At 42.8% G+C, this 26,724-nt stretch overlaps 1 protein-coding gene across 6 annotated transcripts in view; it reads right to left on the reverse strand.

Annotated features, from left to right (window-relative positions):
- XPO1 (exportin 1) overlaps positions 1-26,724 on the reverse strand; it is a 74,769-nt gene that overhangs the window by 16,686 nt on the left and 31,359 nt on the right. For all 6 annotated transcript variants that reach the window (XM_053247493.1, XM_053247474.1, XM_053247483.1 and 3 more), the window contains 14 exons: positions 18,377-18,438; positions 18,234-18,278; positions 17,957-18,138; positions 17,152-17,200; positions 16,945-17,064; positions 16,717-16,845; positions 15,194-15,352; positions 13,770-13,967; positions 10,205-10,343; positions 9,746-9,927; positions 6,786-6,942; positions 6,169-6,332; positions 4,012-4,146; positions 3,224-3,407 (listed from right to left, as the gene is read on the reverse strand). In XM_053247493.1, the coding sequence (XP_053103468.1) occupies positions 3,224-3,407; positions 4,012-4,146; positions 6,169-6,332; positions 6,786-6,942; positions 9,746-9,927; positions 10,205-10,343; positions 13,770-13,967; positions 15,194-15,352; positions 16,717-16,845; positions 16,945-17,064; positions 17,152-17,200; positions 17,957-18,138; positions 18,234-18,278; positions 18,377-18,438 (1,905 nt within the window). The remainder of the gene's footprint in view (positions 1-3,223; positions 3,408-4,011; positions 4,147-6,168; positions 6,333-6,785; positions 6,943-9,745; positions 9,928-10,204; positions 10,344-13,769; positions 13,968-15,193; positions 15,353-16,716; positions 16,846-16,944; positions 17,065-17,151; positions 17,201-17,956; positions 18,139-18,233; positions 18,279-18,376; positions 18,439-26,724) is intronic.

The raw sequence follows: 26,724 nt of genomic DNA on the forward strand, positions 1-26,724 counted from the left end.
AGAGCGGCGAAACTGGCCGGAATCTCCTCCTCGGCCCCCCCGGAATGCGCCCGCTCCCGAGCAGCAGGAGAAGGGCAGGGGCGTTTGGCAGTTGGCTCGCCCTGTAAGGAGGACCCCAGCGATCCTACCTGGGAGGTACCGAGCGCCAACAGGTCCTCGTGGGAAGACACCGCGCCCTGCAGCGGCGTCGGAGAGAGGCCTCCCCCGCCAGCTTCCCCCTCGGCATGGTGAACGAGCTCCGGCTGGGAAATCGCAGCCGCTTGCGGCGCGATGTGCTTGGCTGCATGCGCCGCTCCTTTTTGCTCTTTTGAGAGCTTCTTTGTCTTCTTGTCCTTGGGGGGCTGAGATATGGGAGCGGGGGAGGTAGCCGCATCCCACTCAGCACAGCACGCCGCGGGTGCCACTGAGTCCTCTGAGAGGGAGGGAGAAGCCTCCCTCTCACGGCGCGATACTTGGGCTTCCATAGCCCCCGATATCCGCCACGAAAGAGCAGAGCTGATCATGGGCGGAGCGCTAGAACGGACTGTTCACTAGGATCCTGACTCAACCCCAATTCCCAGAGGGAAGACAGAAGAGAACGAACAGGAGAACAGAAGCGAAGCAAAGAGCACCTGCTTGGAGCAAGACAGGGCAAACGACTGAGGAGGCGAGGGGGTTGTCTCTCCCTTCTACTAGCAAGCTCTGTTCTGATTGGCCCTGTCTCGGAGCAGTAGGTGGTGACAACCCATGATGCTTGGATACAATCCTCGTCTGAGGGAGAATGTGACACCGGGTTCCCTAGTAGTACTGGTTCCCCAGTAGAACTGGTCTCTATGATCTCAGGAGAGGAAAAAGAGGACCGAGATTGGGAAGGAGGCAGAATCTGAACCACAGAAGGCAATGGGGTTTGAGCCTTGTGCAGCATCAATGTCAAAACCGAAGGAAGTGGCTGAACCAGTGTTGGATGCTTCTTTTGGGACCGTCAGTAATGGTCTATGGAGGGACTTCGACACTGAAGTTGACTGTGTCAGGGCAGACATTGATGGAAATTTCCAACTTTTAGCATGGGATGGAGAGTCGTCATCACAGTGTTTATGCTTCTTGTAGTGTTTATGGTGCCCATCCTTGGATAATAATAAAATTTGTTAGCCACCCCGTAACAAGTTGTTCTCTAGGCAGCTCATCCATGGAGACCTCGTGAGGCTTTAAAAAAGTTTCTTTCTAGGTCTTCACTGGGGAAGTTGTCAATACTGACACACTTTAGTTGTTGATGATTGGACAGTATTGATGCAGAGGATAATGGGACTGTGGCATCGGGGTTGGAGGGTGTAATGCTTGTTCATACAAAGCAGCCCTTAAACATAATTCTTCTGGCTTGCCTCAAAAAAGAAGCAAACCTAGTAGGTTGGGACAATATGGTCCTCTCCAAGGCAAAGCAGGCAGAGATAGTGTATGTCAGATAAGGGAAGCATCCCGCAGCATGAAGAACACCTCTTGAATGTTTAAGCGTCCATCAGTACAAACACCAAGAAAACGAATCCAAATAGTAAGGCAAGCAGTAGAGATAAAGTGAACAGTAGTTGAAAACAAAAAAGGGGGAAAAACACAGGTTGCTTACCTGTAACAGGTGATCTGGTAGTGAATCAGGTTCAAGGATATTTGTATGGCGGCCACTTGGGCCTCGGATCAGACCTTTGTGAAGCATTACGTACTAGACCTTTGCTCTGTAGCAGGGCCGTTCTTAAAAGGGTGCTTCAATAGCTTGCTATGCTCACATCCTTATGGGTAGCTCGTGATTCACTCATTTTTATGACTGTCGAGGCCTCACTATCCAGATAAACAGGTTGTTTACCTGTAACAGGTGATCTGGTAGTGATGCCTCGACAGTCATAAAAACCGCCTGTCCAACCCCGCTACAGAGTGCAAGCTATACATATGACACCTGATCCTATGAAGCACTTTCACGTTTATAGGCTATCGAACTGCCATTCAGAATCTGAGCAACGGACACCTAACTGCCAAGATAAGTACTGCATGTTAAAAGGCGTTGTGAGGAGCTAGTCAATACTACCCGAAGCAGTCCTGAGCAGGTACAGAACCCACTTTTATGACTGTCGAGGCCTCACTATCGAGATCCAAGAATTCAAACTGTGAATATTATATTTTCAGGAACCCAAGCATGACTGAGGAGTGAATCCTGAAAGAAGCGCATGCAACGGCAATAGAGAAGTAACAGAGCAAAAGGGTGCTCTGCTGAAGATATTGAGCGCTCTTGGTGCACGAAGGGTGGACCTACGGAGCGCGTCAGGGATATTGAAAATCCTTCTGCAGGGGCTACTGCACAGGCACATAAACCACATTGTGAAGGATACCACATCACCAAAGAGATCAGTGAGCTCTGGTTAACCAAGATAACTAACTAGGATTGAATCCATGTTAATTAATCCTGGTTAAATATTGTTTAACCAGAGCAGATTGACCATGATTGACCTGAAATTCTACATTCCCGCAATTAGCATTGCAGGGCTCGCTGATCCAGATTAACTTTTTAAACAGGATACTTGTGACCTGAGACCACAGACCAATTCAGTGTAAAGGCAGCTTAATATGTTCAAGATAGGACAGATCTCACCTATCACGGATTAAGCATGTAATAGCTACAATCTTCCCATCTTTTAATATTGCACTAGAACTTGTTGCACTTTGTTTTTAAAAGCAAAGCTAATAATAATAGGAGAGGAGAGCTGGTCTTGGAGTAGCAAGCATGACTTGTCCCCTTAGCTAAGCAGGGTCTGTCCTGGCTACATTTGAATGGGAGACTAGAAATGTGAGCACCATAAAATATTCCCCTTAGGGGATGGAGCCGCTCTGAGCAGAAAGTTCCAAGTTCCTTCTCTGGCTTCTCCAAGATAGGGCTGAAAGAGATTCCTTGCCTGCAACCTTGAAGAAGCCACTGCCAGTCTGTATAGACAATACTGAGCTAGATGGACCAATGGTCTGACTAGGTATATGGCATCTTCCTGTGTTCCTATGCATGGAACTTGTACCACCCAATAAGCCAGGCTACTCAAACTGGAAATGTTATTTTACTGCTCCTCCAATTCAGTACAAAGTAGGAAGTGGTTAAACATGTGTATTAGAAGATCTCAGAAGTGAGAAATAATCCTAACTAAAGAATGTATTGGGTGGGTGGGGGTGGATGGATTTAAGTAAATACCTGCAATATTAAGACAGCAATTCTTACCATTTGCTTGAATAGCTGCAGAAATGTTTTCACTTAGGCACTTATACACATTCAGCATATCTAAATAGATTCTTCCCAGCTGAATCACAAAAGGATGCCCAACAGCTTTACACGCCCTCACATTCGTTTTGAGGATGCTGCCCAACTGCTTAACTGTTTCAGAATCCTTTAGGATATCAACATTCTGTTAAATAGAAGTGAATCAAGTCTGAGTATCTAGCAAGTGAGCAGAATTTCAGCTACTAGTACTAGTAATTAACATTGCCAATGTCATTTCAACACAAGTAAAAAAGCTACATAATTGTTGCACACACAGAAGTACATCCAAAAACTTGAGAATCTCACACAATTTCAGGGATAGCGGCAGCCTAGATAGCAATTTGAGAACACACATGTGCCTTGTGTAAAACAGAACATATGCAAGTAAAATTTACTAGTTAGATCCCAGAGACAAAGAATAAAGAGGGTTCTGAGACCTCCTTGAGTAGGTTCTCTCACTAAGTGATGGCAGGCACTTGAGCCTGCTTTTCAGCTTCTGCACAGTGTCAAAATTTGCTGGAGTGAGACCAAAGCTGCTTGATTGTTCACAGCTACTTAGATGTTTCTGTGCTGCAGTCAATGCATGTTAGATGTGGGACCACTCAGAAGCCACAAAAAGACTAGCAGCTAGTCAAGGTTTTATAGAAGCAAGCCACATGGCAAACCACATAGTTAAAGCAATACTTCAGTAGAACTTGTTTTTTACACTGTGATAATGCTTGCAAGAAATGCCCTCAGTGTATCCTTACTTTTGTGGCCTGTTGAATTATGCTGTCCCATACTTGATTAGGGAGCAACATGTATTTCTCTATTAAATGCTCCTGTACCGTCTGGTCAGTTTGTGCCCCAATCATGTATCCAACTGCTTCGTAGAAAGTATGCACCTAGTTAAAATGACAAACATACCATATATCAGTTGAAAGACCTAAAAATTCAGAATCATTTGTACTAAATGGCATATCTTCCCTAAATGCCTGCCTGGAGACAGTAATGGGCTGGATGAGGGATAAGAAACTGAAGTTGAATCCAAATAAGATGGAGGTACCAACTATGGGGGGGGGGGCAAGACCAGAGAGATGGTTTAGATCTGCCTGTTCTGGATGGGATTATACTCCTCCTGAAAGATCAGGTACATAGCTTGGGAGTGCTCCTGGACCCAAAGCTCTCCCTCGTTTCTCAGGTTGGGGCAGTGGCCAGGAGCGCTTTATCATCTGCTTTGGCTGATATGCCAGCTACATCCATTTATAGAGGTGAATGGCCTTAAAACAAGTGGTACGTATGCTGGTAACCTCCAGGCTTGACTACTGTAATGCGCTCTACACATGGGGCTGCCTTTGTACGTAGTCAGGAAACTACAATTGTTATAAAATGTGGCAGCTAGATTGATCTCTGGGACAACATGAAGGGACCACATAACATCAATTTTAAAACAACTGCACTAGCTGCCAATATGTTTCTGGGTGAAATACAAAGTACTTGTTATTACCTATCAAGCTTGGGTCCAGGCTATTTAAGAGAATGCCTCCTTTGCCATAAACCCTGCTGCCTGTTACTGGAGATATCTGGTTACAGTTGCCACCAGCTTGTTTGGTCATGACCCAGCTCTCTCTGTGGCTGTACCTAGGGCTTTGGAATATGTTCCCTACTGAAATAAGAGCATCTCCTTCTCTGTTTGTTTTCAGGAAGACCCTCAAGACTGTCCTGTTCTCTCAGGCTTTTAATTAGAATTAACTTTAATAATTTGTTTTAATAACTGTTTTATGCTATACAAGTATTTTTCAGCCCGTTAAATTAACGGGCGCTAGTCGCCGCCCTCAACCGCCGCCTCCTCCCGCCTGGGCCCATCGCCTCCTTCGGCCGGGCCGTCGGTGGCCTCCCCGGCCGGGCCAGGCCCCCCGCCACCGCAGGCCTCCCACCTCAGGCCTCCCTAGCCTCCCCGCAACCGGTCCAGTTCCACGGCTGCCGCCTCCGGCCTTCCCGCGGCGGCCACCGCCGCCAGCAGGCCCAGTCTCCCTGCCGCGGCCGCTTGGGCGTAGCGTGTGCTCTGGCCAAGGCCGCAGCTCCTCCGCCACCTCCTCGGCCAGCTTCCCCCACCATCTCCTCCCCCACACCCGGCTTCGGCGGCGGCCAGGCTGGTCCCGCCGCTGCCGCATCTGCCCTTCCCGGTCCCTGCTTCTCCTGCTCCCAGACCAGGAGCCAACATGGCTGTCCGTGTTCCTGCGGCCGTATCTTTCTTGGACGTTCTGGGCATGCGCTCTGCGCATGCCCAGAATGGCCAAGAAAGACACGGGCAGGGACATGGGCGCACACTTTAGCTCTTTATTATAGAGGATTGTGTCATGTATTTTAATCTGTGTTGACTTTGAATATTTTAAATTTTGTACACCACCTAGAGACGTACATATCAGGTGCTATAAAAATATGATAAATAAAATAAATGTGCTAGGCTATAAGTCTATTTCAAAATTCAGATTATTTCGGGCTATTTGCTTTATAATTTGATATTTGATATTCCCGCACTATCAAATATAAACTATTTTACATCTAAAAGATTAAAATCTACTTAGCTCAGGCATTACACAACTTAATGGATTGACAAAGAGCCAAGTTCCCCCTTTGGAACTCACAAACTCAAAAGAACTGCCTACATTGATGTGTGGTAAATTATTTGAAATCCATTTAACTGGCCAGATTTGAAGTCTGCAAGCCTATTTTAGACAGAGGAGACTGGAAAGCAACAGAGTAGCAGAGTTGCAGTGTGCCACTGCTTCATAATCACCACCCCATCAGGGTCCTTCCGAAGATCTCCTTCTTTTACATTGTCCTGCCTTCTGGAGCAAGTGGGTGGGGATATTCCACAATGGGCAACAACCTACACCAGCAGATAATTTTTGAATGTCACACACCTGCTGTGGTTGAAGATCACAAATGATTGTATTAATATTGTTCAAGATCTCATCAATGAATGGCATGACCTCTCCCACTTGGACCTGAACGAAGTGTCGGCGGCATTTCTGCGCTATTTTTATGAAAGTGTCACAAGCCATATCTTGGACGCCATCATGGGTTTCTAAAGAGAGCAAACACATAGTTGCAACCAAAAGAACTAAATTCTATTCACATACTGCCATATCCCAGTTGTTGGTTGGGTTTTTTTGCGGGGGAGGAGGGGAGAGAGAGAGAACAGGACCAAGTAGTTCAACATTTTCCCTTCCCTCTACATATCAATCTTAACACCATGCAGAAAAAAAGGATATGCTTATTTCCCTTTTCTAAATCTAAGCAATACTTTAAAAAGGGTTCTCACCAATCCTAGATAAGATCCTGACATAAGGCAATTAAATTGGGAATGGAGATGCTTCTTTGAATCTTAGCTTACATAAACACACAGACATCCCTCCACCCACATTTCTTAAAGTCCAATACATAAAGTATTTAAGTATCAAGCAATTTTTTCAACATTTAGGGCACAACAAGACATGTGTGTTATATGCAGTTATATCTTATATGCAATATAATTTACCATGCATAAATTCAAATAGCTTGTTGACAACAGTCTTCAGAAATTTCCAGTGGGCTCTCAAAAACCTTGGATACTGCCCTACTATATACATGATATTGGATGCGATAATTGCTTTGTTATCTTTGCCTCGCTTTTGCTCACAAAGTCCCAAAAGGTCCTACACAGGAAAGAGAGTGGGGGGAACACACACACATTTAGTTGCATTGTTGGAAATTCAGTATTTTTATATATACACACACACACACACACACACACACATAATTAAAAAGGGTTAGCAGTCACTGAGACTTATCCTCATTTAAGACACTGCTTTACAAGCTAAATTTTTTTAAAGGGTGAGATAAAAAGATACCTAATCCTGTTCTAATGACATATAAGCTAGTGGCCACTGCCAGAGCCTGTGGCAATGAATTATATACACTGCAGAATGGAACAACCCTTAGGAACATAGGAAGCTGCCATATACTGAGTCAGACCATTGGTCCATCTACAGGTGAAACTCGAAAAATTAGAATATCGTGCAAAAGTTCATTAATTTCAGTAATGCAAATTAAAAGGTGAAACTGATATATGAGATAGATGCATTACATGCAAAGCGAGATAAGTCAAGCCTTAATTTGTTATAATTGTGATGATCATGGCGTACAGCTCATGAGAACCCCAAATCCACAATCCCAGAAAATTAGAATATTACATGAAACCAATAAAACAAGGATTGTAAATAGAACAATATCGGACCTCTGAAAAGTATAAGCATGCATATGTATTCAGTACTTGGTTTGGGCCCCTTTTGCAGCAATTACTGCCTCAATGCGGCGTGGCATGGATGCTATCAGCCTGTGGCACTGCTGAGGTATTATGGAAGACCAGGATGCTTCAATAGCGGCCTTCAGCTCTTCTGCATTGTTTGGTATCATGTCTCTCATCCTTCTCTTTGGCAATGCCCCATAGATTCTCTATGGGGTTCAGGTCAGGCGAGTTTGCTAGCCAATCAAGCACAGTAATCCCGTGGTCACTGAACCAGGTTTTGGTACTTTTGGCAGTGTGGGCAGGTGCCAAGTCCTGCTGGAAAATGAAGTCAGCATCCCCATACAGCTTGTCTGCGGAAGGAAGCATGAAGTGCTCCAAAATCTCCTGATAGACGGCTGCATTGACCCTGGACTTAATGAAGCACAGTGGACCAACACCAGCAGATGACATGGCTCCCCAAATCAACACAGACTGTGGAAACTTCACACTGGACTTCAAGCATCTTGCATTGTGTGCCTCTCCATTCTTCCTCCAGACTCTGGGTCCTTGGTTTCCAAATGAGATGCAAAAGTTGCTCTCATCAGAAAAGAGGACTTTGGACCACTGCGCAACAGACCAGTTCTTTTTTTATTGAGCCCAGGTAAGACGCTTCTGACATTGTTTGTTGTTCAGGAGTGGCTTGACAAGAGGAATACGACATTTGAAGCCCATGTCCAGGATCCGTCTGTGTGTGGTGGCTCTTGACGCACTAACTCCAGCCTCAGTCCACTCCTTGTGAAAGTCCCCAACACTTTTGAATGGCCTTTTCCTGACAATCCTCTCCAGGCTGCGGTCATCCCTGCTGCTTGTGCACCTTTTTCTTCCACACTTTTCCCTTCCACATAACTTTCTATTAATGTGCTTTGATACAGCACTTTGGGAACATCCAACTTCTTTTGCAATTACCTTTTGAGGCTTTCCCTCCTTATGGAGGGTGTCAATGATGGTTTTCTGCACAACTGTCAAGTCAGCAGTCTTTCCCATGATTGTGATTCCTAATGAACCAGACTGAGAGACCATTTAAAGGCTCAGGAACCCTTTGCAGGTGTTATGGATTGATTAGCTGATTGGAATGGGACACCTGGAGCCTAGACTGTTGAACCTTTTCACAATACTCTAATTTTCTGGGATTGTGGATTTGGGGTTCTCATGAGCTGTACGCCATGATCATCACAATTATAACAAATTAAGGCTTGACTTATCTCGCTTTGCATGTAATGCGTCTATCTCATATATCAGTTTCACCTTTTAATTTGCATTACTGAAATTAATGAACTTTTGCATGATATTCTAATTTTTCGAGTTTCACCTGTAGCTCAGTATTGTCTTCACAGACTGGCAGCAGCTTCTCCAAGGTTGAAGGCAGGAATCTCTCTTAACCCTATCTTGGAGGAGCCAGGGAGGGAACTTGAAACCTTCTGCTCTTCCCAGAGCGGCTCCATCCCCTGAAGGGAATATCTTACAGTGCTCACACTTCTAGTCTCCCTTTCATATGTAACCAGGGCAGACCCTGCTTAGCTTAAGGGGACAAGTCATGCTTGCTACCACAAGACCAGCTCTCCTCCTCTGAAACTGAAACTGAGGTTCAGTTTAAACCCTTGTTTAAACTGAACCTCTTACTATTAATGAAGCATCAAATGTATGTGGCATTGTAGCTTAAGAGAACTTAGAATATAAGAACTCAGAGAACTCAGAATATAACTAGTTTCATTAATGGCAGTTTGGTTATTTGAGAAAAGCCATCTATTCATTCTCTAGACTATTTAAAATGTTAAAACCTCTACAATACCCCCATTACTCATTTCACTAAATATTTCCATTAAGTTTGATTTCATAAAACATTTCAACAACTATTCCAAGTGCCAATATTGTATCTCTATTTGAAATGTACAGATTTATTCATTCATTCATCACATTTGTATACTGCCCAAAACGCAAACTGTGGTAGTTTATAAGAAGAAAAATTCAAATTCATCATAAGCATCACAGAAGAGAAGCAAACTGTTGCATTTGATTAAAATGAAATCCTTGGCCTTTTCTGAAACAAGTCTGGACAGATAAGCTCATAATCTGACATGGCTGCTCATCTGTAAGGACTTCTGTACTGCACTTCCTTCTGGAAATTTTTATCCATTTTCCAGAAAAGCTCGTACTCTTCTCTGCCATCATACCTTTATTACTGTTACAAGAAACCTCTTCTCGTCTTCTTCGTGCATCGCTCCACTGATTGAGCCTATAGCCCAACAGAGAGTGTTTAGATTTTTCCATGACCATTCGGTACCATTCACTTGATTGTGAAGTTTCTCCGTCATTATTCGTTCAGTATCTGCATAATCCAGATGGGTAAGGTAAACTGGAACAAATAATTAATTAGTCACTGTTGAAAAGGAACATTAGATGTTCTTAGCGGTTCATAATGCCAACTCTACTTAAAAACAAGAAGTCTATTAAGTGCCATAGAACGTTATTGTTTCTGCTGCTTCAGGCTCACATGGCTATCCCTCTGAAATTTGTTACTGCTCCTTAAGTGGGGGATTCACACTAGTAAATTAAGAGGCAGTATCACATACTGAAGTGTAGAGTATAGAATGGAAGATGACGGTCACAGATAATAGCATAGAATTACTTACCTAGCGTTTCCCTCATGTTCTTGTACAAGTTGATAGAATCTGTATCTTTCATGAATTCTCGGACAACTTCCCCCTGGTCATTTTCCACAACAAGTACTTCTTCTGGCTTTGCCATGCGACTGACCATCAACAATCGCACCTAAGTTATTAAAAATGCACACACCATAGCTTAGATACAGAAAAACAGGTTGCTTACCTGTAACCTTTGATCTGGAAGTGCTCTGTTGCAGTTATAAGAGTGGGTTCTCTGCCTTCGTGGGACTATTCAGGCAGAATTGACTAGCTCCTCGAAGTGCTACACCCCGTGCATGTGGTGCACATACTCAGTTTGGGCGGGCTAGCATTCTCTCCTCAGTTCCTGGAGGACTGACATTGAGATTCAAAAATTGTATGGAACCAGTATACAGTTCAACAAGCTACAGTAGCAATTTTGACTGCCAAGAACAAAGTGGAATAGATTCTACGTCCCAAAATGTCCAACTTGTGACCTTCTTTGTCCCCTGGAGTGGTGTGTCACTTGCCAGATTTGGAGGATGTGCAATTCACCACAACTGAATGGGGTGGGGGTGGGGGGAATGTTTCAACAGAAAGTCATTTTCCTCTTCCTGGATTCTATATAAATTCTCCTGTGCTTGGAGGTTGGAGCAGAAGTTTGTAGTATCGGCCATGCACTTATTCACCTTGGATATAACTGGCAGCATGGGAAAGGTGTACTGGCTGGGTAGAGCTGTGGAACTGAAAAACTTCTAGACAGGATCTTCCACATCTCAAGTCCGCTTTTTTAGTTCTAATCTGAGCGTCGAAGCCATTTCAGAGATCCGGTGATGATAAGAACACATCTCTTCATTTGGATAAGTGCTATCAGAGTCCTAGCCCTCCGCAATTATCACGGTATGTGGTCCAGAAGGAACAGGGACTTTCTTTTTAGACACCGTCCGAGTGGTAGATGTAGTTGTGTCATGGACAACAGTTTGAGTTGGTTGACTTTTTTGAGGTGTGGGTCGAGGCACTTTCATGGTTTGAGTGCAGATGAAAGTGAGTAGGATAGGATGCTTTGGTATCCTTTACTCCTCTAAAATCGGAGGAGTAATCTGTGTTGATACTGAAGCCATAGAAGGATCTGGAGCGGCACTGGAGTGACATGGATCTATGTCGAGACTGACATTGTGGCCAGAGCAGGCAGGTCCGGGGGGGGGGGACACCAGCTGAGTAGACATGGGGGTAATCGACATCAACAGTTGACATCGAGCCTTCCAAAGCTTGTACTCTTGATAGTCTGATGGAAGCCTAGGGGACCGTAGGTGCACCTGAGTTGCATCTCCCCAACCACCTTTACGCACCAATCCCTGTGCAGCAATATAGCTTCTCATGCCTTTCCAGGGGTGTGGACTAGAGGGCTGCGGTGTCAAAATTTGGCCCGCCACAGAAGGAATAGGCTGAAAAGCAGAAGGAGAAGAAGAGCAAGGTGTTTTTGGTATCGAGAGGGCCATTCCCTCCTCCTTTGCGTCGAGATCGTGGCTTAAAAAGCCATAAGATGTTGAGGTAGACTGTGTACTCTTGCTGGAATCCAGCAAGTTTAGGAGGCGCTGGGTGTCACCGGGTCCCAAACTGGCTTCCATGTCGTCATCGTCGACATCAATGGACAAGAACTGGTGAAGGATGTAGAACTTGTGGTGTTGGGAAAGAGGCCGGAGATGGTGATTGTAGAGGTGTAACAGCCAGTGAGAGAGAACGTTTGACACAGAGCAGATGATGTCATGGTTGGCATGGGCCTCGACACTGGGATGGATATTGAAGTCCGGGGTTGAGTTGGAGGTGATGCAGGATTGAGGCTTACAACTTCTGGGGTTGCAGGAAAAGACAGAGGCTTTGTCGGGGCTGATTGGGGCGTGATCGGTGAAGGTGTAGTTCAGGGCCCAAGAGTCTCGTCCTTGGCGGCAGACCATGCACTCATCTTCGAATGTTTCTTGGGTGGTAGTGCTTCCTTGGCATCAGAGACCTGATACAGAGACTTATGCCACTTCCAATGTGAAGGGCTAGAAGGCAGCTTTGGTGCCTTGAATGTGCCCAAGGCAGCCGTGGAAGTTCGAGTCGAGGATTTAGACTGCTCGGTGGCAGTCCCCAACTTTGATGCTGTGTTTAACGTCGACTTCAATGCCGCACGCGAAGTCGAGGACATGGGAGTGTCGATTGGAGATCTCGGCATCGGAGTGTCAAGGAGGAGCATCACAGAGGGCAGCTCTAAGTTGAAGGGCTCTGTTCTTTCTCATTTGGTGAGAAAAGGTTAAGCAAATTTTATACATGGAAGCTTTGTGTTCTTCCCCCAAACAAAGACAAAGGTTGTGGTCATCTGCTGAGGGGAGTTTAGAGTTACAGCGGAGACGGTGTTTAAATGTCTGTTTCTTATGCATGATGAGGTTAAGAAATGAGGGGAAATACTCAAGTAGTGTGAAGTAAAGTCCGTTCTGAGGTCGTAACCGAATAAACCATCTGTCTGTTCAGAAAAAAGCTCAAAACACTAAGAATAAGAAGAGTTTGGTACAGTCTGAGTCGTAACACATTAAAATCTAAGCGGATATTGTTTCTTTCCACAGAAACACATTCCAGCCTCACTGGATGAACTCACAGTCCAATGTGTCAACATAATGGCAGTCGGAAAGGAACTGAGGAGAAAATGCTAGCCCGCCCAAACTGAGCATGTGCACCATGTACATGAGTGGGGCTTAGTGCTTTGAGGAGCTAGTCAATTCTGCCCAAATGTTCCCACGCAGGCGCAGAACCCATTCTTATGAGTGCAACAGATCACGATCCAGATCTGTGCTTGCACAACAGGGTTTTCTAACCCTTTCATTGTCGACCACTGTACTCCTTGAAAAGCTAGTTTGAGGGTCAGGGAGACCCTCTAGAACAGTGTGTGATAGGGCAGTGGTGGCTGTAGCAGGATGGAGGAATGGTGTAACTAGCAAATGGGAGGAAGAGACCTTGGATTACAGGATTGCCATTCCATTTATGTTAGTTACCACTGGATCAGACCCAGAGTATTTATTGGTAGGACTATTTCTAAGTCTCCTTAAATCTTTGCTTAAATGGCCAAGTGCCCTTGCCATGAGACAAATATGCATACACGTGAATCACGACTTATCACAAAAAGAATGCAACACTTGGAAGTCATTGATTTATCATCTTCATTAATACGTATATATGGCTTTTCATCAAAATGTTCTCAAAGCAAAGACAATGAGAAACCTTTGTATCATGCCATGAACAAATACCAACACAGAAAAAAGCTCAAGCCTCATTCATTGACAATTCCCTTTTTGAATTGTGGGGAATTCAAGCAAGGACATGAGAAAAAACTGCTATGTACCAAGAAGATCTAGGTGCTTTCCAAAATGCTGATGATCAATCCTATGATTAATTATGGAATTTTTTGGGTTCCAAGTATTAAGGATCAACATGATATCCCTCGCTGAATCCACCAAGCCACTAGATATCCAGAGTTTTTTTTTTTAATTTAAGTACAAATTTAACAGGAATTCAGAGCAAGCGGAAACGTTTCCATTACCTTAGATAAGACAGGCAGATAAAGTTGTCTCCTGGGAGGAACATCAAAATGCTGAGTCCCCGAAAGTAAAGGGGAAGCAGATGTTGAAAATGGGCTCTCTCTATATAGTTCAGCAGCCAGATGATTCCAGTACTCCAGACAAATCTTAAATATTTCAGTTTCTTCAACTTCAGACACCAGCAGCATGTAATGAAGAGCCTAGAGTAAATTTACACAGAAGCTTAATTACTGAAATATTTGAAGCTACCATTCAGAATCCATCCAAAAAGCTTTATAGTTTGTTCAGATTTTGCTGAAGTTCTTCTACAATGCTTTAAAAAAATGATTCTCTCTCAAACACAACTTGAATACTCAGAACTAACCATAACTAATATGCTGTAAACACAAAATAATGACATCAACAAATAGGGAGAAGAGCAGGTGCACAGAATGGGCATATTTGACTGTTTTGAAGTTTTGCTATCTCAGGCACGTTTCTAGTCCAAAAAGGCACGTTTCTAGTACAAAAGTGTTGGAGAACTCCGTACTTATTTGATAAGTGACACATTTCAACTTATTTAAAGCATTTGCTATTATGCAAATTAAGCAACTTTGCATTTGCCAGGCAAAGACTGAGACTGGGCCAATCATTAAGCTGAGAGATGAGCTAGTAATTAAGATGTAGATTTACCAGGTCTGCTAGTCTGCCCTGATGGCTGACTCAGCAAGTTCTTACTTTTCAGTAAAGCCTTTGATATGCAGGAAACTGATCCAGAAACCCATGAAAACAAGCACATGAGCAGCCCTGGAGTTTCTGATACTCCTATTATTTGAAACCCCAGGGTTTATCAGAAAGATCTCTCAGGGCTGCTTTATACATACATGGCCAAATTATGCTCAATGCACGCCCACCACCACAAACAACTTTTTATCTGTGGGCTATATGAACACATACCCAAGTAGTACTATTTCATCAATGCCACAAAGTCACTCAACAATTATGGCCATTAAGAAGTTACTCAATGTGATCATCTTAAAACAATGATTCAATATAACATCAGGGATAATAGTTTTATTATTTGTGGCATAAACAGGGAATTTTGAGACTTGTCCCAGAAATGCATCTAGGGATGTGTATGGAGCTGGTTCTGTGCACTCCCAGGAGGCTGGGTGGGATTTACTTTAAGGGACAGGGAGGGTGCCTCTTACCTTTCCATCCCTGCCCCGCAGTTCCCCCCCCCCCGCCAGCGCTCTCAAAAAGCATGGGCGTGAGGCTGCAGCATTCCTCCTTGCAGCCTCATTCAGTGCTGACATGCAAATAGCGGACATGAATGCTGACATTTTGAACCAGTTATGCGCTCCAGAAAAGGAGCGCTGAACCGGTTCCGTGCACATCCTTACATGCAACATCTGATGCAGATGAAACAAAACCAAGTGAGACTTACTTCCATTAACGTCTCCCTCAAATTTAAGCGTTTTTCTATAAGTTGTCCATGTTCTTTTAGAAAAGTACAGAGAAACAAGCTGAGATTCTGAATGAAGTTCTGCTCATCATCTTTTCCATTGGAGTATGCAAGCCGAATATTGGTGTTCAAAGGAAGCATCTAAAATAATGGGACCCAATTAAGATCCAGAACAGAGTGTTTTGTTAATACCAACAGTATCTTGTAGACAGTTTTGCATATTTGCCATTATGAACCAAAACCGCATGGGGAAAAGTCATTTCATGATAGTTGCCTCTGCTTTCCATGCTCCTACCTCTTCAACCGATTTTTCAGAGGACTCCCAAAAAAGCTTACTCATAAAATAATGGCCCACTTCCAAACTATATCACACAAGGAAAATGCTACTGCACATGCATAGAGATGATTCCCCCCACTCCGCCTCTGCAGCTGTGTGTGTCTGGCTCACCCCACAGGCAAGAGACGAGGGCATGCCCTCTCTCTTGTTATTGCTCTCTGCCACTGGTATTTAGAGGTATCTTGCCTCTGAGGTTGGAGGTAGCCTATAGCCACCAGTCTGACTTGTAGCCATTGATAGACTTGTCCTCCATGAATTTGTCTAAGCCCCTTTTAAAGCCATTCAAACTATGAAAAAGTACTTCCTCTTTTCAGTCCTAAATTTCCTGGCCTTCAGTTTCATAGGATGACCCCTGGTTTTAGTCTTGTGAGGGAGGAAGGCACGTTTCTCTGTACATTCTCTCTACTTCATGCATAATTTTACAGACATCTATCCTGTCTTCCCGTAGTTAACTCTTTTTCAAAACTAAAAAGCCCCAGATGCTGTAGCCTTGCCTCATAAGGAAGGTGCTCCAGGCTCCTGATCATCTTGTTTGCCCTCTTCTGCACCTTTTCCAGTTCTACAATGTCCTCCTTAAGGTACCAGATCTGCATGCAGTACTCCAAATGTGCTGCACCATAGATTTGTATAAGGGCATCATAATATTAGCAGTTTTATTTTGAATACCTAATGATCCCTAGCATAGAATTTGCCTTTCACAGGTGCTGCACACCAAGTCAACAAGCTGTCCACTCTGACCCCAAGATCGTTCTCCTAGTCAGTCACTGACAGCTCAGACCCCATCAGTCTATGTGAAGTTGGGGTGGGGTTTTTTTGCCCCAATATGCATCACTTCATACTTGCTTACATTGAACCTCTTTTGCCATTTTGTCGCTCACTCACCCAGTTTGAAGAGATCCAGTATGGAGCTCCTCTCAATCTGTGTTGCATTTCACTTCCCTAAATAGTGACACCTGCAAATCTGGTCACTCCACTGCTTACCCTAACTTCTAAGTCATTTATGAATAAGTGAAAGAACACTGATCCCAATACAGATCCCTGGGGGACCCACCCCATTTCTTACTTCCCTCACACTTAGTGGGAGCAAAACTGATGAAGAGGAACTGAAAAGAGCTATCAATTTAGAGAGTGAATTACAAGATTCTATAACACACCAATTCAAAGTTACCTGTTTCAACTGCATCATAGTCAAGGTAAAGAGTGTGACAAACTGTTCCTCATACTGGCTTACACTGACACCGGCAATTTCTGTGAGGCACTTCAGAGAGACGTTTCGGAACATGGGGACATTTAAAAACTATCAAAGAAAAACACACACAAACATTAGCTGCAATTTTAAAATCCTCACTCATTAACTACAGCTATGATCTTTCCCTCTTAAAAAGCAAATACTTACTTTGTATATTAGTGTGCTGATTAGCTTGGTCTCAAAAATGTAGCCCAGTGGAATCCAGTTGAGGAATCTAAGCAAGGTTTCCAGAGTCGCGTGAACAAGAGGAGCATTCTGCGAGTTTTCCTATTGGTTTTAAAAACCTTTAATTAAGAAGCCTGGCTTTTATAAACACACTTTTAAAAAGAAAGTGATATTGCAAATTAGACTTACCATCACAAATTGACACAGCTGAAATATCTGAGAGAATTCATTGCACATGCTAAAAACAAAGAGAAATCAAAACTTATTATTATGCATAATATAAAAGTCAGTAATGCATCTTTTAACGTGGTGATTCTCTTTATTTTGCAGGGGAGAGTAACCGGCCCTATTTACCCCCGGCACAGTACCTCCAGTGACTGATGCTGGTGTCTATTTGGTGTTTCTTTTTAGATTGTGAGCCCTTTGGGGACAGGAATCCATCTTATTTGTTTGTTATTTCTCTGTATAAACCGCCCTGAGCCATTTTTGGTAGGGCGGCATGGAAATTGAAAAATGAATGAATGAATGAATGAATGAATGAATGATAGTTTCAATAGTTTAGCACCTTTAACATGTCTTAAATTTTAAATTGTTTTAATTGTAAAGTGCCCAGAGCTGTGAATTTTAGCTGGTATAGAAATGTGTTAAATAATGAAATATGCCATGCTAAAACTTTGACACTGCTCTAGTGATCTGAAAACTGGGCTAAACCAACAACCACCAGATCATATATTAATACAAGCAAAAGGAGTAGTATACAAATGTCTGTTGCTTTTTCAAATGTCTCCCCCCTCCCGCCCACCACTTTTTAAAAGCACAGAACTTTGAGTATTTGTATATCACCAGCGTGTGATAAAAATAAACTGTTCACTATTTTTTTTTTAAGAGGGCAGTTGCCATATAGAGATGCCTGCAAATACATGAAAAAGACAACTGACCAAAACTGGAAAATGGAATATCCTGGTTGTGTATAGTGTATGAAGAAAATGCTTGCCTGTCTTTTAAGTGTTTGGCTTTCACTTGAGTTATCTGCCCACTGGAAAAGTCAAAAACCTCTTCACTGAGCAGTTTTAAGATGACCATGTTGTTCTGGCAAAGGCTTTCACTTGTCCTGCTGGCCCCAACGATGTCACTGATGAATGTTGGCCAATGTTTTGGCCATTCTTGCTTTAGGATCTGAAAAGCAACAGCACCCGTGTCTTACAAACATAGCTTTAACACAATTGTAACACTTGCAATGCCAGTAGTTTGTGGCCAGAGATGTAGCTTACCTGAACAAGAATCATATTTAGCTTCCCAATGTATACTTTCTCTTTCTGAAAAAGAAAAAAATAGACACAGGTGTGTTAAGGCCTGTCTTTTACTTCATCAGCAATGAACCCACTTTCAAGTCTCCTGAAGAAATCTTACTTACTTCAACACATGATGGATCAGACGAAGTCTTGATAATTAAGCCAACAACATACTTTTTGATACCTACAAAATATCAAAGATTCATTACCTATTAAGACAAAGCACAGATAAAACAGGATGTGGCAAGGTTAGAAATGATTTAAGGACAAGTCTATCAATGGCTACTAGTCTGAGGGCTTAAGGCCACCTCCAGCCTCAGAGGCAAGATCCTTCTAAATACCAGTTGCAGGGGAACAACAGCAGGAAGGCATGCCCTTAGCTCTTGCCTGTGGGCTTCCCAGAGGGATCTTTCCAGGGCACTGTGGGAAACAAGATGCTGGACTAGATGGGCCCTGGGCCTGATCCAGCAGGGTTGTTATGTTCTTAACTAGACGAATATTAGTCCTTATACATTACTAGAGAACTTAAACCAGTGAACCTCAGAAAATGGGATTCTCCATGGCTACATGACCAAAGGTTTTCTTTACCTTCATTAGGAAATATGAAAGCTCTCAGTTGTGGAACACATTATAAGGGTCTACAATTCACATGCACTTATGTTTAGGAAGTGCTTGGCATGCAAATGGAAAAGTGGATTTTCAATTATTTAAGGTGCTATATCCTGATCTCCACATTAAAACTGAAAATGGCTGCATTTACTATTATGTGCAATAGCAGTTGTGAAAAAGTGTACACTAACAGATGTGCAAATAAGAAAATTTAAAAACCTACAAAAGTGATATTAGCTTGTCACATGGCTTGTAATTGATAACGGAAATATTATTGTATAACACTGAAAAGGGAAAGGGGTGGGTGTTGCTCACGTTCTCCCCCCAAACAAAAAGGGCACAAGCTAACATTCATATCCACACCTACCTCTAATCAAACCCAGGCACGTATACAATGACCGCAGTGATCAAAGAATGCATATATCATATAATGCTTACTAGTGCCTCTTTCCAATCCATGTTATTGTGTGACCAAATCTCCCTTCTTTATGTCCTCTCTATATCCCCTAGGACTCTTTACACTACAATTCCCACTGTCCCATTTGTTCCTCCAATTAAAGTGTGTACTTTGCCACACCCTATGGTTTCTCTCTTCATACCCACCCTCCAGGAACCTTTAATTTGCATTATTTCCTTCACTGTACCTCTATACTCCCCATTTTGCAATCACCTTCTTCTCCCACGTCCCACTGGATAAGGAGGCCAGTCCAGCTACCTCATCCCTTTCTGTCTTCTGTAGGAAGCAGGGGACCTTAATGCATTATAGAAATGATGGACTACACTGTGGGAGAAACTTCATTTTCTACACTGTACTCCCATTTATTACCCCTACATCTCCTATTTTCACCCAGTCAGTCGTTTACACCTGATCAATCAGGGTCAGATACATATGGCTCTCTTGTTCAGTAAGGTTGTTTCCTGCATCCCTCAAATCAGAAGTCTTTCACTTCTACAAACTCTCCTAACCCAAACCTAGTTTATTAAATGGTGTTGCAGATTACAAACACATTTCCAAATTGCCAGTCATACAAATGATATCATAGCAAAAGCATAATGAGAACCCCGTTTTATACACATTCACTACGGACTATCTGAAATGGAGAAGACACACAGTGTGTGTAAAACAAAAAACATCTTACCACTTGTACAAGGCACTGGCTTTTAAAATGTAATCCAAGTCATATAATCTCTCCTGAACTTATCCAAATTCACCATCTTAATTTTTTCTTGTCCCACCCAGCATACGTTGCTTCATTACTATGATTTATTATGTATTTTGAATGAATTGTTGGTTTGTGTGAAATAAAGACATACTTCCTGAACAGACACCAAGATACATACACAATCCTGCTACTGAAATTAGTTGAATGCGCTACATTTTACACCAGAATATGCACGATGAACTTTTTGTTTTATTTTTAGGAGTTCTAAATATCAATCTTCCTGGTTACCTACAAATACCAAATTTTGCATGAACAAACCTGCTACTGAGGTTAGCTGAATGAACTTTTTAAAATTGGAATTACTGGTGGAAAGGCTTAAATATTTTTATTTTTTAGAAAAAATTCTGAATATAGTCACCATATTTTAACTTATTGATCTCAGATTTTTAACACTCAATCCGATCAAAAATTCCAAAATGAGATCATGCTAAGAGATTCAAATCAGATCAGATTCAAATTTACCATATATGGTAACTATTTAATAAAATGAATGTTTGAATTTGAAATGTATTTATTTATCATATTTTAATACTGCCTGATATGCATATCTCTAGGCAGTGTAAATCTTACCAATTTAGAAGGTTCTTTTACTTTCCTTTTGCAAACACATTAATAAATATTCAATTACAATATTTAATTGCTTAAATTTTCCTATAAATGTAATCTATGTAGAATGACTGCCTAGTCAACAGCGAGCCTCACTTGATTGATTGATTAAGTGCCATCAAGTCGATGTCAACTCTTAGCGACCACATAGATAGATTCTCTCCAGGATGATCTGTCTTCAGCTTGGCTTTTAAGGTCTCTCAGTGGTACATTCATTGCTGTCGTGATTGAGTACATCCACCTTGCTGCCGGTCATCGTCATCTTCTCTTTCTTTCAACGTTTCCCAGCATTATGGACTTCTCAAGGGAGCTGTGTTTTCACAAAATGTCTCCGAAGTATGATAGCTTGAGCCTGGTCATTCGTGTCTCGAGTGAAAATTCTGGATTGATTTGTTCTATGATCCATTTGTTTGTTTTCTAGGCTGTCCATGGTATCCTCAAAAGTCTTCTAAAGCACCAAAGTTCAAAAGTGTCAATGCTTTTTCTTTCTTGCTTCTTCAAAGTCCAGCTTTCACATCCATAGAGTGTCACAGGGAAAACCATTGTCCGAACGATTCTAATCTTTGTAGGTGTAGACACATCACGGCATCTAAATATCCTTTCCAAGGCCTTCATCATTGCAATTCTAACAAGTGCTAGTCAGTGGCGTATTTCCTGACTGCTGGATCCTTTACTGTTGATGGTTGATCCTAAAAGGCAGAAGCTCTCCACCACTTCAGTGTCTTCATTGTCAATTCTGAGGCTGGTTGCTTTACCCGTTATCATTAGTTTAGTCTTTACATTTAGTTGTAGTCACACTTTTCCACTGTGCTCCTCGACTTTCATTACTAGAGTTTGCAGATCATCCACATTCTCAGCCATCAGAGTGGTGTCATCAGCATAGCGCAGGTTATTGATGTTTCTCCCTCCAACTTTAATACCACATTCATCTTCTTCCAATCCAGCTTCTCTTAGTATATGTTTAGCATATAAGGAGGAGAAAGTATACAGCCTTGTCTTACTCCTTTGCCGATCTGGAACCAGACTGTTTCACCATGTTTCATCTGGACTGTGGCTTCCTGTTCTATGTATAGGTTTCTCATGAGAACAAGGAGGTGTTCTGGGACGCCCATTTTCCTAAGGATATTCCACAAATTGACATGGTTGGCAAATTTGAAGGCTTTTCTGTAGTCAATGAAGCACATATTGACATCTTTGGGGATTCTTTGGCTTTCTCAATCATCCAGCAAGCATCAGCAATGATGTCTTGTTCCCTGGCCTTTTCTGAAACCAGCTTGAACATCCAGATTTCCCTTTCCACATAGGGCTTCAATCTGCTTTGGAAGATCCTGAGCATTATTTTGCTAGCATGTGAAATTAAGGATATTGTGCAAGTGTTTGTGCAGTCTGCTATGTCTCCTTTCTTTGGTATGGGTATGTAGACTGACTTCTTCCAATCTGCTTGCCACTATGTTTTTCTCCAAATTTGCTGGCATAGTTTGGTTAGAGCCTTGACTGATTCTCCTTCTGTTGCCTGCCATATTTCTGTACCTATTCTATCAATTCCTGTAGCCTTCCGAATTGGTAATGACTGGAGTGCTGATCTAACTTCATCTTCCTGTACTAGAGGTTCTTGCAAGTAGGGAATATCTTCTAGAGTATCTTGGATGTTGATGTCCGTGCTGTACAGATTTTCAGTATACTCCTTCCATCTCTGTTTGATCTTCTCTAAATCAGTTACTATCTGTCCTTTGGCATCCTTTAACATACCAATTCAAGGTTGGAACCTCCCTCTGAGTTCAGAGATCTTTTGGAAAACATGCCTTGTTTTAGCGTGTCTGTTTCCATCCTCAAGGTCTTTACAGATGTCATTGTAGTGCTGCTCTCTGTCTCTTAACAGCTTTCTGACATTCCCTATTAAGTTCCTTCCTGGGGCCTTCATCTTTCTTGATTTTGGTTTCTCTTCTCTTGGCAATTTCCACCGTCTGTTCTGCCATCCATTTTGCTTTCTTCTGTTTCTTGGTCTTTGGCAGTCTCTTTTCACATTTGTCCTTAACAACTTCTTTGATTTCATTCCACAGTTCCTCTGGTTCCCTATCAATGAGGTTCAGAACTTGTTCTCCTTGAAAATGGTGGGCACATTCTCAAGATATTGTGGAAGCTGGATAGCTTTGTTTTTCCGCTTTAGCTTGACTTGGAACTTGCACATGAGCAGTTCGTTATCTGTTCCACAGTCGGCCCCCGGCCATGTCTTTGCTGTTATAACAGCTCTTCCACCTCCTTGCACCAATAATGTAATCAATGTGATTTCTGTGTACTCCATCTGGTGATGTCCATGTATATAGGCACCACTTTGGTTGTTTGAAGAATGTGTTAGCAATGAAGAGATCATTGGTTTGCAAGAAACTAATAAGTCGTTCTCCTGCTTTGTTTCTGTTTCCTAGGCCATATAAGCCAACTGTGTTTTCCTCTTTACCTTTTCCAACTTTGGCATTCCAGTCTCCAACCACCAGCATCACATCTTGCTTGCATGTTCTGTCAATTTCAGACTGGACTTGAGCATAAAATTAATCAACTTCCTCTTCTACATCAGTCGTTGGGGCATATAGACTTGAAGAACTGTCTTGTTAAAAGGGTTGTTCACGAAATCAAATTGATATTAATCAGTCACTGACCACATTGTACCCAAATACTGCTATATCCTTCCTGACTATGAAAGCAATACAGTTCCTTCTTTTTAAAAAAATGTCCTGAGTAGTAAACGGTATGATTTTCTGACTGAAAGTGTCCCATTCCAATCCATTTTAATTCACTGATGTCCAAGATGTCAATCTGTAGTAGATTCATTTCATCTTTCACTATGTCAAGCTTTCCCATATTCATGCTTCTTACATTCCACGTTCCCACTGTAATTCTGTCTTTGCAGTTTCGGATTTTCTTTTCCCGCACGGCAACATCAGCTGCTAGACATCCAAAAGGCTTTAGTCTAACCACGCCAAACACCATCAGTACTCAGAGAGCCTTAGCTCTTCCTCAGTAGCATTATTATTATTATTATTATTTTTGATTTCTACACCGCCCTTCCAAAAATAGATCAGGGCGTGTTACAAAGAGAAACAATAAATAAATACGTATGTTTATTTAGCATGTTGAGTACCATCTGACCTGAAGGGTCCATCATCTGGCACTACATCGGCAATCATTCCATTTTGTCTATCCATATAGTTTTCTTGGTAAAATATAGGCATAGTTTACCATTGCCTTCTCCCACGCAGTATGAAATGATGCCTTCGTCATCACTGAAGTGATCATCTGCCTCCAGCACCTTCCTATATCGCTGCTGCCCAATCTAGGTGCCTGCTTGCTTTAGCTGGGCAGCTGGGATGACCTTTGCGCTTTGGGTGACCCTACTGGGAGTATACCTCCCAGTGTACTTCATTCATCCCTCCCAGGAACACACCACCATCACCACCACAATGAGGCAGCATAACAGGACTGGGGTGCTGGTGTAAGTGAGGGGCTTCACTCACTAGTTTTCTTGATAATCTTTGGAAGTCCACTGGACATGCTGTACCTGCCACAGTTTAGGAAAGCAAAGATCAGTCTCTCCCTCTCTATTTTTTTTTGCATGTGCACTACTAGTCCAAACTAAGACAAGATGCCCCTCTGGGGCACAATGACGTAAAGATGCCCCTCTGGGGCACAAAGGCAACCTCCCATCATAATGTGGAATGCCACAAGCCTCTGCTGCCCAAGCTACTTCTGACATTGTTCTCCCCCCACCCCTCTTTCGTGCACAGATACTTCCTCTTTCCAGCTCTTCAACAATTCCAGAGCATTAAAAGAAAACTACTTACCATGGTTCTTGCTCACTTTCTCTACTTTTCAGACATCCACAGATTTAGGCAACAGTCTGGATGGCAATGGGTGGCATCCAGGGTAGAGCTAGCACAAACTACTTCCCACTAGCCCACGAAGTCACCAAAAAAGCCATTCCCAATTATCAAGGGACCCTTGGCAACTGTCTAGGAAGTAGCATAGGTGGCAACAGGAGAGGAAGGTAACTTCGGAAACCAGGTAGAGACTGGATGGTTTCTGAGGCTTTTCCTTCCCCCCGCATCATATCCCAGACAGTTGTCAAGGCTCTTGACCCTTGGGAATGGCTTTTCAAGTGATTCTGGAGGCTGTTGAGAAGAGGGTAGGAAGGAGGAAACAGCTTGTGGTAACTCTGCCTTGTGCTAAAGTTTCTCTGGATGCCATCCAGTATTTCCCATCACAGGATGAAAATACACATTGCCCATGCTCAGTCATTACAGCAGTGGGGCTTGCTTCTTCCTCCCAGAGAGCCTGTTGCTAGGAATGTAAGTGAGGAGCACATCGGCCATGGAAACACGATGCAGCCCTATTGGGCAGGGACTCATTCAGGCTCCCTCCTCATTCCAGAGCAAGGGAGAGTCCATAGGAGATTGGGACATGGAATGGTCTACCAAATAGCTATAAAAGGACAATTCAGATTCAAAAGAGCTTCCTAGTAAAGGGGTACGAGAACCAATACCATTTTAAACCAATTTAAATAGCATTGCTTCCTCCCCCACCCCTCCCAATGAATTAAAATTTGGGTGATACTCTAATACTTTGGAAGTCTCTAACTGAAGGCCCCGCCCTTATTTTTAGGTGCCATTTGGATAGGATGTTTTTTTCTGGTGCCGGTTCTGGTTGTTTGATAGGTGGCCTAATTATTATGGTCAGTCAACAGCAATAAACTGCCTAATTGTTAGTGCATTTCTGTTTCCTTTTACATGTAAGCTGCTTTGAGCTGCCAAATGGGAAGACAAGTGGAATCTATGTTCAGGGGTGAAGAAAGGTTGGCTCAGTTCACCAGCCAGATAAAAATTACACTAGTCAGATCACTGCTTGAGCTATGGTGGTACACGTGCTAGCGGGAAGAAGCTACACCAGACAGCCACATTGTATAAATGCACTCAATGATGATCATACATAAGTTCTCTTGCTAAATGAACAAAGAGGCACCTTTTCAAAGTGGTGATTCTCTTTATTTAGAAGGGGAAAGCAACTAGCTCTATCTACCACCACGCACAGCATCCCTCCAGTCATTATGGGTCTCTATCTTATGTTTCTTTTTTAGATTGTGAGCCCTTTGAGGACAGGGAGACATTTTATGTATTTATTTGATTGTTGTTTTTTTGCCATATTTGTATACACAAGCATAATTATTCTGTTTCTCAAAACTTCTTATAACATGCATTTGCCAGTCAGTGCAATATTACAATGGCTGCCTGCAGAAATGAATATCGTATCAACAAATATTTTATAACTAACCTACAATGCGTTTAGTAATGCACACCCTGAAAATCCTTCACCTTAATATATTGTTATTCCAATAACTACTGTTTTGTTAAAACATTGGCAAAGTGCTATTAAATAGTGACAAGGACCCTGACCATTTAAAAACAAAACAAAACACCCTCTTAGCATGTGGATTTGAAGAGAATAATTTCCAAACTAGAAAAAGCCGCTACATTTTATAATGAAATTCCTTGCTTTCAGAAAGAAAGAGAGAGAGAGAATGACACACACTACCTTTTCAATCTGCCCCAGCTAGTCACCACCTATCCCTGGATGATGATGAAAAATGTGTTCTGATTCTGAGGCGGCAGTGCTAACTGCATGCCTTTTCTGCTGCTGCCACCCTTCTCCTGTAGCTTCAGGGGAGAAGAACCAAGAAGCCAGGGAGAGCACAGCCGCAGGTCAGTGGGAAGCATCATGTGCGTACAGTGTGCATGCAGGGTATGCTGCATGGTGGGCGTTGTACTGGTAGAGGAGACGAGAAAGTCAGGAGCTGGGATTGCTCCTCACAAGCAGCCCCACACTCCCTCCTAGCTCCAAATTGAAAGTTGCAGTGAGAGCCAGTGGCTGGTGGTGAGTCAGTGACATTGCTCAGTCAGTACTGCACACAGCTTCATATCTCCCCCCACCCCCACACACACTCACTCCCCTCCTGGCCGCTGATAAGAGTCAATGAGAGGAATGCA

This window comes from Hemicordylus capensis, chromosome 1, assembly GCF_027244095.1.
Source record: "Hemicordylus capensis ecotype Gifberg chromosome 1, rHemCap1.1.pri, whole genome shotgun sequence".
NCBI lineage: Eukaryota > Metazoa > Chordata > Lepidosauria > Squamata > Cordylidae > Hemicordylus > Hemicordylus capensis.